Source organism: Vanessa tameamea, chromosome 26, assembly GCF_037043105.1.
Source record: "Vanessa tameamea isolate UH-Manoa-2023 chromosome 26, ilVanTame1 primary haplotype, whole genome shotgun sequence".
NCBI classification, from domain to species: Eukaryota; Metazoa; Arthropoda; class Insecta; order Lepidoptera; family Nymphalidae; genus Vanessa; species Vanessa tameamea.
Genome location: NC_087334.1, coordinates 3274033 through 3288138, shown reverse-complemented (window position 1 = coordinate 3288138; position 14106 = coordinate 3274033). Strand labels below are relative to the sequence as shown.

At 33.7% G+C, this 14106-nt stretch overlaps 1 protein-coding gene across 6 annotated transcripts in view; it reads left to right on the top strand.

Annotated features, from left to right (window-relative positions):
• The window catches only part of LOC113393585 (zinc finger protein castor homolog 1), an 82525-nt gene extending 71116 nt beyond the window's left edge, over positions 1-11409 (top strand). The window contains exons 9-28 of one of the 6 annotated variants that reach the window (XM_026630573.2): positions 1989-2073; positions 2194-2320; positions 2655-2795; positions 3008-3209; positions 3545-3767; positions 3966-4098; positions 4218-4360; positions 4486-4636; positions 4749-5153; positions 5235-5336; positions 5412-5931; positions 6050-6405; positions 6531-6641; positions 6798-6946; positions 7060-7185; positions 7395-7514; positions 7989-8084; positions 8464-8561; positions 8833-8982; positions 9088-11409. In XM_026630573.2, the coding sequence (XP_026486358.1) occupies positions 1989-2073; positions 2194-2320; positions 2655-2795; positions 3008-3209; positions 3545-3767; positions 3966-4098; positions 4218-4360; positions 4486-4636; positions 4749-5153; positions 5235-5336; positions 5412-5931; positions 6050-6405; positions 6531-6641; positions 6798-6946; positions 7060-7185; positions 7395-7514; positions 7989-8084; positions 8464-8561; positions 8833-8982; positions 9088-9245 (3596 nt within the window). In that variant the 3' untranslated portion in view covers positions 9246-11409. The remainder of the gene's footprint in view (positions 1-1988; positions 2074-2193; positions 2321-2654; positions 2796-3007; positions 3210-3544; positions 3768-3965; positions 4099-4217; positions 4361-4485; positions 4637-4748; positions 5154-5234; positions 5337-5411; positions 5932-6049; positions 6406-6530; positions 6642-6797; positions 6947-7059; positions 7186-7394; positions 7515-7988; positions 8085-8463; positions 8562-8832; positions 8983-9087) is intronic. The other 5 variants (XM_026630588.2, XM_026630616.2, XM_026630601.2 and 2 more) reach the window with 5 other exon arrangements.
• Positions 11410-14106: the final 2697 nt, after the last annotated feature.

The following is a 14106-nucleotide window of genomic DNA, read 5'->3' as shown; positions in this document are numbered from 1 at the left end:
TATTAATTATCTTGTTTTTATATTATGGTATTTTTTATTGGTTGACTATAAAACACTAAAAATATAAAGTTCATCAGGGTCAGGCGAAGTCATTTGTTACTTTCAATTGAATATTGATTGACGCATTGTATTAAAGATTTCGAAACCGGTAGCTATTTAGAAAAGTATAGGAAGTTTGAGGACACACCCGATTCTCTGAATCCGGTGAGACTAAGGACTTTCGATCACAACGTATGGTTCCACTGAGTGAATTCAAAAACCCATTACGATGAACATTATGAGGACCCCATTGTTTCGGTTGAATGAACCGGCACAATATCTTACGAAATTTCCTAAAAAACTACCTTAGTATAAATGTTTATTATGTCCAATATTATCTGATGCGGTCTCGCGTCCATTGTCTTTTTTGTTTTCCCCGTGAGCTTATTTTTATATCGTGGCAGCCGTCAAATGAGATGATGTGAATTTACATTTGAGAAAATTAGATGTCCATAACGTCGGAATTGGTTTAAAATGTGTTGGATTTTTTTAACGCTTGATGGATTTCGTTTATGATTGTCTGGGATTTTGTTTTAAGTTTTCGAGTGTTTTAGATAATAACAGAATTACGAGATTTTTTCTTTGGTTTATATTTCATTGTGTTGTTAATGTTTATTGCTGTTTTATTATGTGTAATAATGTACTATGTAGTTTTTGTCGATATTATGCTGTATTTAACGCATCAAACGGAACGAACCAAATTTTTTGATGAAAACAAAAAGTATAATTAGGGTCCAATTTTTATTTTGGGGTTTGAAACAAAGCTCCATTGTTCCAAAATCATATTTCTCCACCTATCATTCAAATCAAATCCACGAATTAAAAGCAATAAATCCGCTTCACACACGTATCGACGTAACAATACACATTTCTATGTAGTTTTCGCACAATCACTTACAAAATCGTGAGCTATTAACGCTCGAAACAAGAAACTTAAGAACAAGTGATCTCTCTCCCTCGTTTATAATAACCTGCTCTCACTAGTCCCTCGTCTATTATTACAATCACGAGTATTCATGCACGTCTTATGTAACACACCAAATTATCAAACTGTATGTTAACATCCATTGTGTTGTGAACGCTAATCTACATAAGTATAGGTATTAATTCGTCTTTCAAAACTGTTTTGTAAAAAATACGAAGAGGTTTTATTTCGACATGCCACGTCTGCCATAGGTCCAATTGTACTAGAACGAGTAATTCAAATTTTCAATACAATAACTGTTACTACAATGTATTTAGCTCAGAGCTGGTGTTGGAGTTTTTAAATTTATTTTTAAATACCTAAGAAAATATATTAACAATCTAGCAAGTTGGAACTGAAAGTATAAATAAACAATACAATTTCACAGAAACCTTTTAAATCTATTAACTCGTTATGCAATCAAAGATAGGATACTTAGTCGAAGATATACTTCAATTCAAGAGAACTTAATAGATCTATTGATACCAACAGATAACATTTTTTATTAACGGATAAAATCTACCGCCATTTTAAAAGAGTTGATTTACAAAAACACTTTTGTGATGTAATATATGTAGACGAGTCAACGATCACTCACAATGGCATAGCCCAGAGTGACTAGGAGAAAACATTGATTAATTACCATAATAATTTATTTGATACTCCAAAACTTGATGTGGGGAGGGGCCGGTTTCACGAGCTAGTTTAAGTTCCTTTTGAACTAAAAATGTTCGCCGCTCAAGACGCAAACGCAAACGGCGGCGTTTTGAATGATAGTGACTTGGATGTTATTAAATATTTCCTACACGATGAAAATACAACATTGTTCGTTTGAATATGATGCATGGAGGTGATTTGGCTGTTCCAAACAAAAGAATAAGTTTGGAGGAAAAGGAATGGTTGAATGTATCGCTTATTGTTGTTTTGGGTATTAGCATAATATAAGTATTTTTTGTAACGAATACATTTTTTTTTTATTGTTTAGGACTGCTGTCAGCCTTGAATCATTTGGATCAAGCTCGAAAGAATTCTATGCAAACGACCGTGGATTACTCCAGATATGTTAAAAGGTAAAGATTTTGTTACAGAAATCCTCTATGAGATGTTTAATAACAATGGAGAATTAGTTTGATATTATCATATCAGACACTGTTGTATTTTTTGTATTTAGAATTGAATGTTCGTTACAGATATAGTTCAACGCTTGAATGCGGGTCATCCTATTGCAAGGACTTGGGCTATCGGGAGCATTTTCACTGCATGGACTGCACTGCCAGAGTATTCTGTAAGAAGGAGGAAATGATTAGGCATTTTAAGGTAGGAATCATTTATTGATACGAAAAATATCTAATTATTATTTGTTTATTTTTAAAGTTAAGTGATTTTTATTTATTGTATTATTTCTGAGGATGGATAATAATGAGAGATAGCTTGGAGTCTAGTTAAGGTGTAAAAAGCGTCCTACACTTTTCTTCAATAAGTGTACATAGCAAGTACTCATTTAAATGAGTATTACCTACATATTTTCACTCATTTAAGAAGCATTTGTTCTGTTGTTACCTTTTTAAAGTAACAAGTTTCAAGTTTCTAAGTTCTTAATGTTGTATACATTATATAGATGATTAAAGTGTTATGTTATTTCCATTTACAGTGGCACAAGAAACGCGATGAATCTTTAGCACATGGTTTCATGCGGTATTCACCACTTGATGACTGCTCGGAGCGGTTCAGCGATTGTCCACACAACCGGAGTCAGACTCACTACCACTGCATACAAGATGGCTGTGATAAGGTATCTATAACAGATTATTTTACAATCATTATAAAAATCATCGATACAATAATAAACTTATTAAAAATACCAGAAGTTTCAATTTCTAATATCTCTTCGAAATATATAAAACAAGAAGGAATTAAAACTCTGTATTACGCCAAAATATGTCACACAATTGGTCTCCGTAAATATATATTAAAGTCCGCTTAACGTAGACAATCAAATTTCAGGTATATATATCCACATCAGATGTGCAAATGCACGCCAACTACCACCGTAAGGATTCCGCTATCCTGCAAGAAGGTTTCCAAAGGTTCAGAGCCACTGAGAGTTGTGCTGCTCCGCACTGTATCTTTGCTGGACAAAGGACAACGCATTTTCATTGCAGACGACCTGGCTGTACATATACCTTCAAAAACAAAGCTGATATGGGTGAGTGTATCATTAATAACATATATATTATATTATGCAACCTATATTCATGATTAATCGATTTCACGACAGCTCTTGTTAAGGGCGTTGCGTTAAGTTGCGCAGGTCATATTATAGTTAACAAATATGTGTTCAAGCTTATGCTTTCTCTAATTTTGCACGCGAATGTGCATGAAATCCGATGGAACAGTAAATCTGAAAACCTAAAAAAGTTTAAATTAAACAAGATTTTTTTATCGTTACTAATTCTTATTATCTCGTTTGCCACCTCTAACATAAAAATATATATATATATATATATTTATAAAATTACACTGAACTCGAAAACTTTACAGAGAAACACAAAACATACCACATCAAAGACGAGGCTCTCTCCAAAGATGGCTTCAAGAAGTATATGAAGAATGAGGCCTGTCCATACCGTGACTGCAGGTTCAGCAGGACCTGTAACCACATTCACTGCATTAGACCTCACTGCAACTATGTTTTGCACTCCAGCAGCCAGATTTTCACTCATAAGAGGAAACATGAGCGAAAAGAACAAGAAATGAATTTTGGGTATGTATATTAAATATATTTAATAAGTCTATGTATTTAGATTAGAAGATTTGTTTAAAATTCCGGTCTCTAAATATTTTCGAAACTTGTCCAACAAGTATGTGAGGGAATAAGGTTTCGTAATAATATTGCCAAATATTTATTAGAAGAAGACATTATAAATAATTATTAATAACTACAACATGTTCAAATCCACAGCTTACCGACATCGATGATCCAAAGTGCATTAATGCAGCAAGGGGCAGACCTCAGCATGTACTCTCCCGGCGGAAATCTTCATGGCGATGACGATATGTCCAGTTCTATGATGGACGATTATCCGCAACAATTCGTAAGTTACATGATACAATACATTATTATTTATTAATTTAAGTTACAAAACATAATGCTCGATTTATTCAATGCTTCTGTTCCTTAAGTTCCATTTTTAAAAGACCTCTTATTTCTTAGAACCAGGCCTTAGTGGATGAAGTGTCGCGGAAGTACATAGAAACATTCAATGGAGGGAAAGACGCCGAAGACAAATGCAGCAAATGTAGTGCCTTCAATAAGCACTACCATTGTTTGGCCGATGGCTGTAAATTAGCTCACAGGTAGGTATTTCAATTATAAAATTAGGGAAAAATGCCGTCCAGTATAAATCTGTATTTAGAAATTGCAAACTTCTTTAATAATCTGGAAATTTCTATGTCTAATCTGGAGTTTATATATTTTGCAGTTGCCATAGTACTATGGTGAAACATGTCATGGAACACGAGCAGCAGAACCAAGTGACGGATGCTTACTTTGTTACGTACACTCGGCACAACCCATGCTCTAACTCAGCATGCCAACACATTAGGGACATTACACACTATCATTGTACTTGGGTAAGTTATTCTTAAAAAACGGTGACAATAATATCTACACTTTCTAAAAATATATTTTCAAATTGCTGAACTTTAATAAAGTCTAAATAAGCTAAATATCATCAATTTGCAGGAAAATTGTGGAGCTGTTATACTGTCATCAGAAGATCAACCTTTTAGACGGTTGGAACATCATCGCCAGCACGCAATTTTAAGCCCAATGTCACCAAACTTAGCGGCCAGATTTGCACCAAACTTTACACCACAATTATCTGCCCAGCTACATCCAAACATGGCAGCACAGCTCGGACAAGTAACGAGTTTGCCAAATCTTCCGCCAAATTTAGCTCAGTTAGCCCAAATGGCACCAAACCTTTCGTCTCAATTGGCACCAAACTTACAAGCTCAATTGAACCTTGGCCCAAATCCCGGAATAGTACCACAACAGGTCAACCCATCCAGCTCATTAGATGAAATGTTTAGTAGGAAAAGAGGAAGACCTCCAAAGAATCGCGTTGTAGAAGTTTGGACTGATAATGTAAGTAAAATTTACACATTAAAGCTTAAAAAGCTTAAATGCATTATTAAAAAATAAATTTTAACGTGTGTTCATTTGTAGGTGACTCCACAAGCCATATTTACATCATTCAAACTACCGAAGAGCAATCAACTACCTCCAGTCATTCAATCGCCTGTAATAGCTACGATTGAAGAATTTCCCGTAAGTCTCATACAATATGTCATACCTAAAATATAATCAAACTATCACATTCTAATGTTTCATTAATTTTTGCAGCGCATTAGATTCCAACATTTCGAAGTATTTACAACACCAGAATCATGTGCCCAATATTATCCTAATTGCCACTTGAGAGGTACAAGACTTCACCTTCACTGCTTCAACTGTAGCTTTACGGGAGAGAGCCACATGACCATGGAAACACACATGAGGGAATCCCATGCTGTTTCCCCACTCTTAGATGGTTTTGATTATTTCTCCTCATTTGACCAATGCGGTGGAAAAAGTTGTTTCAAAAACCAATTGAGGTCACATTTCCATTGCATCCAAGGGAACAATTGCCCCGCAATTTTGACTCAATATTCAGCATTAGCTACACACAAACACGGCAGAGGAACTCCAGTCATTAAAAGTGAGACGGAACCCGAGAAATCTTTTGAGGAAGCCAAAGATTATTCTATCAAAGAAAGGGCTTCGGCTGATAGTATCGCCTCTATGAAAGAGCAAGCTGAATTATTCACTCCTACTAACTTCTCTATCAAGAGTGAATTTGAAAGGGAACAGGATAACGTTTCGGGTAAGGGTTTTTCCTTGTAAAAATGTTAAATTTTTCTATTACACTATTATTTAGAAGAGTTCCAATAAATATCCAAGTTCTATTTTCGTTTAATCTTTAATCCGACTCTTAATTCCAGTAGTCAAAGCGACGGGAACATTTTACCCATCCTCTCATCTCCGAAGCAATACATCATCACCGTCACCGAGGAGCATCTATGATGCATCGCCGTCCAAAGAAATGAAACATAGAGATTTCGACCAGAAAAAATCTTACGAACCTCCAAAAATGTCTGGACCGACAATACCGCCATCTTGTCACGATCAAACTTGTCCTCTGAACAAAAACGCTGGTGGTATGAATTTGCACTACCACTGCCCGCATTGCAGTCAAGCTTATGTAGATCTGAAGCTACTGTTCAGTCATATGGTGAAGAAGCACAGCAACAACATGGAGCCTGCACCAGTAGGCTTGGCTGCTACTAAGGTAAGTTATGTAAGTTACAAAAAATATATATATTTATAACAATACATATATCAAACAATTTTTAGAATTCTGATATTAATAATTTTGTGTGTTGAAGTTTTGCTTAATGCTTACAGGGTATGTGTTTTTTGCAGGAAACCTTAGAGAGAGAATATCCAGAGATATCCATATTACCATCAACTGCGTCTTCATCGAATGCACAAGTGCCTTCACCGAGTCAAAGACCTCCGAACCCAGCAGAACAGGTTATTATATTTTTTTGTTGAATCTAATTAATTCAAAACATGATCAATGTTAAAGCCAAACAGACAATCATTACCAGTTTTGAAAATATGATCTTTCCAAAAATCTATCATTGCACTTAGGATGTGTCCAATTTACACTATTATTTTGTTACTTAGGTCCAAGCAGTTCAAAGCCTCCTCCTGCAGCAGTACCTGGCTGGCGGTCGCAAGGGAAGCCTTCAGGAGCAGTTAAAGATGCAGCAACAGTACACCGCCTCGCTTGCTGGTCTGCCAGGACTCGCTCAAGTTGCATTGTTTTCTCAGGGGTGAATACCTTATAATACTTAGATTCTTTGCTTATATATACATAATCATATTATAAATAGTACATATATATATCAACGTGCCACGGCCCTAACCCTAATAATGTTTTTTCTAGTGGCTCCGCCTTCCCGTTGTACCCAACGATGCTTTACCCACCAGAACTACTCCTCGAACAGAGTCTCCTCCAGACACACGGTCTACCACCAGGTCTGGACAAGGAAGCTGAACTTATTGCTAAGACGTGAGTTGAACTATTTTGTTTGCAATTTTGTCGTTTTCAATTATCTACTCCAGTCATTTTGTAATCGATCAGCTATGTAATGTATCTAAAAAAATATTTTCTAATATTTCCATATTTTTAGTAGTCTGTGATCCACTTGAACTATAATTTGAATGAATTATTTAAATGTAATACACAAATCGTCTAACATGATCTTTATTTGATGTTAGCAGACGAACACACACACCAAGAGGTCCGCACATGAGGGTTCTAAAAGACGAACCCATCCCAGAAGGCTATTTGCGGTTCCGTTTCAATGAAGACTGCGCTTACCAACAATGTGGATATAGGTGAGAATTATAGACTATAATATAACAGTCTACTGAAACATCTTTGCTTAACATCCTTCTATAATTATCTGTCTGTGACTCTTTCACGACCAATCCACTGAATTGAATTTGATGAATTTTGGTATGAAGTTAGCTTGAACCCCATGAAGGAAATGGTTAATTTATGCCTACCACCTGAAGACCAACCCCTGAAACGTAAACGAAGTCGCAGGAACATCTAGAATAAATTGATTCTATAGAGTAACTACTAAGTTTCTTGCCGGTCTTTCGCTGTTCAAACTACATTTGCAACGGGCGTCAGTTCAACATTAATTAAATTGAAGAGGTTTATTCTTAAGCATAAATATATATTCAAAAGAGTTTGAATAAAGTATATACTGTTTTTTATCTCAAAATTTTATTCTTCCAAAACATGCCTTTGTTGTAAAACTAAATAAACATTTATGTCATTTAAACATTTTACTTGTATTACAGGGAGCATCAAACCCACTTCCACTGCACGAGAAAAGACTGTGGATACTCTTTCTGTGACAAAACCAGATTTGTCCAGCACACAGCCAGACACGAAAGGTAATAGAATTATTCTATTCTAGTATCAATTTTTATACGGGACTGACAATGGGACACTGTAGTGAGTGGGGCCTGTAAATAATCCACTAAACTAAGACCTCTTCTCATTTTGAAGAGAAGAATTGGTGATTATTTTTCCACGCTGCTTCAATGTCAATTGGATACCCATCCTACTGAGATTATAATTAGTTTTTGTTGCAAAACGGAATGAATTATAAACACAAATTAAGCACATGAAGATTCAGTGCTAAGTCCCTAAACTCACAGTCTTCAATTTATCAGTCGGATTTTAATTACACGGAACGATGATTTAATAACTTGTATGGACAATTAAATATCAATGATAATATTGACTGTAATCTTTCAATAATGATTTTAGACTGGACACGCTGATGGGCGGCGACTTCCAGCAGTACCGAGCCAACGTGTACTGTCAGAGGCCGGAGTGCCCACACGCGTCTACATTCGGTAAGCATTGTTAGTGAATCGCTCGTTACTTTATTATATTACAACGGACTTGATTTCAATTCCTGTTATGGTTTTTTAGCATTTGCAAGGATTTATATATTTTTCTTCCAATCAAATAGCCAGATACAAAATCAATTCAAAGCTTTGATATAAAGTAAATCTCTTTGTTATGTACAATATAGCTTTCCTTCAATATACACATGTCATAATATAATCTCTCTCACTATAAAAATTAAGCTCACCTTATGTCTTAATATAATAATTTCGTCTATAATTTCAGGTACTGGTCAAAACAAAGCGTCTCACTTCCACTGTCTCAAGTGCGACTTCGTATGCACTGACACGAATAAGGTGGTGGCTCACCGCAGGCAGCATCAAAAATTAGATTCTATACAAGCTGCTGGCTTCGAGAAATTTTCTCCCGGCAAAGGTAAGCGATTGTGAAACTACCTATAAAATAAGTTATCTTTGATCCGACATTTAAGTATTTATTCTATCTATGTGATAATTAAAATCATTAATTTTATTTCAACAGGATGTGGTTACGAGCCTCAGTGCATTCACAGCAAGAAGCAGACACATTACCACTGTCTGCAATGCGGTTTCGCCGTCCTCGGTCTCTCTCAAATGACCTCTCACAAGTACAAACACCAAGAAGCGAACCTTGGACCCTCCACTAGTGCGACCAACTGACCTTATACAAACAAGTTCAGACTAAATAATGTGAAAATCGAACTTTATCTTTATTGTAGGAAGACAGAAATTTGTGCTACAAATAAATCGAAGAAATATTCTTTTTTGCAGTGTCGGCTTATACTGAAATGTTATGTATTGACTTTCCCTTAAAGTTTCAATTAGATATAAATGAATTTTATGTAAATTTATACGTGTTTCTTGATATTTCATGAGTCCACATAATTTATATTCCTACAAAAAGAACGATATCTATATTATATGAAAAATGAACTAAAACTGTCCCTTGCGGTACTCTGAACAATAAAATTGTTAATGTAGTGAAAACTTGAAATGTAGTCCTCAATTATTGTGCCTTAGATGCAAAATAGTTTCTGAGATTAAATTTAAGATAAAGGCAAAAAATATTGTGCCAAATTTATATAACGATGAGAAGATGCGCACACGCGAGCCGAGGATCGCCGGCGTGGCGTTGTATATACGTTGTTCATTTCTGAAATGTTTTGCAAGTTATACGCATTTTACAACTACGATACGTTTTTAAAGCGATGAGATTTTAGAAATGAGTAATTATTAAATGCATGTTCAAAGTGTGTATCCTAATATCCTGACCAATGTAGATGATAGTTTATATAAAAATATTTATATTTATTACTTCCCCATGAGAAAAGACATTTTTACGAATAGTATTATTAATTTAGGTTTCGTAAAATAAATGAAGGCAATAAGAAATTGGGTTAAGAACGCCATTTTGTGCCTCGGAGGTAAAATCATGACAATACATTAGTTTGAAATCGTTTACAATGAAATTAAAAAATGTATTACGGTAAATATTTTTAATAAATTAAAGTAATTTATAAAATTTATCATTGAATATCTAAGATCTTGAATTTCTAAAAAATTTTTCGATACGTGTGCAGAATTCATTGAAAACTATTTCAAACAACAATTAGTTTTTACACGCAAATTTATATAAAAAAGAACGTATTTAATAAAAATATAAAAACCGTCAATTTTTATAAAATGTAAATAAGATTAGAAATATATGAAAAAAAAATATATGTTAATAAATTCTTATTGTTATACGAATATTGGTATAAAATTAATGTATAAATTATACGAATTGGACGTTGTACAGAAAATGAGTGCTAACAAATGTGATCCATGAGGTAGCCATAAAATGCCATATTTCATTTTAACGATAAAATTAAAATAAACTCCGCACCATCAGATCAGTATTAGTTACAATAATTTCAAAACCTTTGCATTCCTGTTTTATTCCCGGCTACTTGCATAGTCCATTCCCATGTTAGTGTTAGACGAACAATATCGTCGAACTGTGTAATATGTTCGACGTAATGTATACTATTTTCGACGAACTTTCATTTAATAGTTCACCCATTCCTAGCTTGTATCAGTATTTTTTTAGTTTAAGTCCTGTCCTATCGTTCCTAAGCACTATCTTGTACACAATCAATACAATCTTATACTTTAGATAATAATTACTTTCGTCTATTTTAATTAAACTTTTCATTTTATTCGTTATTAGTTTCTGTCATTTAATATGATAAAAGGCCGTGCCATAAATATTTAGTCATCGTTTCAAGTTATTTTGTATACTTTATCGTGCTAGTGTGTTCACTGATTGTAGAACAATATACATTTAATATCGTAATTTCATTTATTCTTTCGTCACCTAAAGTTGATTATTTAAAATGATTAATATCATTTCGTCGCAAACTATTTCTTTGCAATAATTATAAATATTTCACACATTATTGGTTGTTATCTTGTTATGTTATCTAATTTTACGTCCATGTTTTTTTTTTTCGATTCTTTTACGTTTTCGTCTTTCACAAACTTTAATTAATCAATTATTTATGTATTTTAGTATTACATAGTGTAAATTATTATTAATTAAATTAATTTTCCCTATCGAATACAGTATTTTGTCCGTTTAAGTATTTAAAATGGATTGTTCACAGGTTTAAGTAAATTTCTAAGGTTTTTACAAAATTTACGTGTATGTAAGTAATTATTTGAATCTGAATTCGTACGAATCATAACTGTAGCAGTTTGTTTGAGATTAAAAACGATTGGTACGAAAATAGCTTAGAGTTGTTTACCTCATGAGTTTTAGGAATTAAATGAGAATATATAATGATCTGGTATTTTTTTTTTATTTTTTCCCCAATAACTTTCTCAACAAGGTAATTTCGTAAACACATTATCAAAGTCAAAATCAAAAATCTTTATTCAATATGGAAGTGTTACACTTACTTATTGGTAGTCAAAAATCTACCACCGGTTCTGAAATTAACACCTCGGACCGGAGAAGAGCCGGTGAAAGAAACTCAGCTGGATTATAATTTTTTTTAATTTTCATTTTACCAAGTATTGATTTTATGTAAAATAACAATAAAAATATTTTCGTTATTTGAAACAGCCTGGAAGCGATCATCTCATTCTCATTGATGATATTAATTAACAAACATATTTGCAAAATTTATTTTTAATTTAAAATAATTCCAAATTATAAATTAATTAATTTAGAAGATTCGAACGAATATATTCTGACTTAAAAAACATGTTAAGACCGGTCTACTAAATTTTGATGTGCTTAATTTGTGCCTATATTTCATCTCTTTGAAAAATAACGTGTTAAAACCTGCGTGCAGGTCCAATGAAATTCTCCCATGTATGTATCAACAAAATCGCGATTTTGTACAAGTCCGTCATGGATGGTGATGAGTGAGTGGTACTCATCACTTATTCTACCGTTTAACAGCTCTACTTAGAACGGCTGCGTTCTAATCTGAAGGCTAGTATCGCATTAGAAATTAAAGTAATGTTTAATATTTATTACAGTGCCAATGGAAGATGGCCCCCCTTACTATCAAGTGGCCTATTTAAAGTCCGCCTGCTTATTAATAAAGAAATAAAAAAAAATACAACAATTTGAATGCCTTATCTTTTAAATATAGGTAAAGTGTAGTATAAAAATTTAATAATATTTAAGAGCACATAGCTAGATACTTTTACCTTAGAGATTTTTTGATAACTGTTTTCGAATGTCACCAAGGTTGTAATTAGCTTATATCGTTCGAAGTTCGAGCTCTACTCACACCAAAATGAATTATATAAGAACATTTGCGGGATTATACGAAGGCGACGCCACATCAAACTATGCGCGAGCGAAGCAACTTCGTATATCATAACAACGGTTTGATAAATAGCAAATAATTATTGCGATAATTATCACACAGTATTTATTTATTTAAAACCGAAGCTAGATCTGAGAAATGGAATCAAGACAAGAAAACATATAAAAATACCGTTTTGTATTTATAAGCATGTGTTAAAACTTGCATACATGTTTGATGAAATTCTTCCATGTATGTATAATATTAATATAATATTGAAAACCACAAATTGAAATGGACACTAATATTATAAATGCTAGTATAGATGGATGGATGCTTGTAACTCAATCACGTCAGAACGACTGAATGGATCCGAATTAAATTCGGCACAGAGATCGTTTATAGCTGGAATCGTAAAATAACCTATGACTTTTTATGCCAAAAATATCTTTAACACCACTGTTTTCTTTTTTTAAATTCTCGCTGGAAAAATGCATAACGCGCTTCCCTCACATGATGGAAGTGTGGGGGGGGGGTTATGTGGGACTCGCCGATGTCCAGGGCGCCGAGTGCGCCCCGGTCAACAAATACCCACTAAAAACCAGCGGTACCCTCTCCGTCTTTTTGGCGGGCGCCACGGGATCGCTTTCGCATGCTACCGTGATGCCCTCAATTTTTAACACCACTGACCGAACCACCGACCACTTTTTTCATGGTATCTGCTTAAAGTGGTCTGGTCCAATCAAAATATTTTTTGCTCTTCTATATTTGAAAGTACATTTGGACTATGTTTCTATGCAGAAATGTTCCAACCCGCAAATTAAAATCAAATGCCTTTATTCAACATAGAAGCAGTACACTTACTTATTGATTGTCAAATAAAGCTCTTCCACTGGTCAGGAAAGGAAGATAACCTTAACTGAGAAGAACCGGAGAAATCGTCTGAGTATAATAAAATAATAAAATTCGCAGACATTTTTAACTTTGCCGTTTTATAAATTCAAATCATTTGTAAAAAATACATTGGTAAAGAAGGCATATTGTTCGATACAAGATTATATAGATGATAAAAAAGCGTGGAGTTAATGCTTGTTGACTTCCAGGCAGGATATATAACATACATATATAATTGTATTTAACTAACATGACTGTATTTTTAGATGTTGAAAAAGAGTAACTACTGAGTTTCTTGCCGGTTCTTCTCGGTAGAATCTACATTCCGACCCGGTGGTAGCTTCACTTAAATTGTTTGTTAAATGACTAATAAAAAGTGCTTGTAAAAGCCTTCTTGAATAAAGTATATTTTGATTTTGATCTTTGATTTTGTATGACCGTTCAAATAGAATAATATTAAACAAAGATAAAAATCAAATGACGTTTAAAAAGTTATAAATAAACTTTAAATTAAATAAAAGTGTGACGTGGCATGTCTCTATTTAAAACAACTTGTATAAAATATTATAATACCAAAAGAAGGCAGACAATGTTCGAAATATGAACAGAAAAAAAAATGAAATGGCATAAAACTCGCTAGTTCTACAATACATAGAATTCAATTACTATTTATTCTGAATGAAAATCAATGAATGGAACAAATGCTTCACTCGGTGGTATCCGTCTTGTACGGATACAACACCCACTCAAGAGATATTCATTCTATACAGTCCATGATTATTTATCCTATATAGCTTTTTCACGAGTCAAAGCCTTATGTAAAG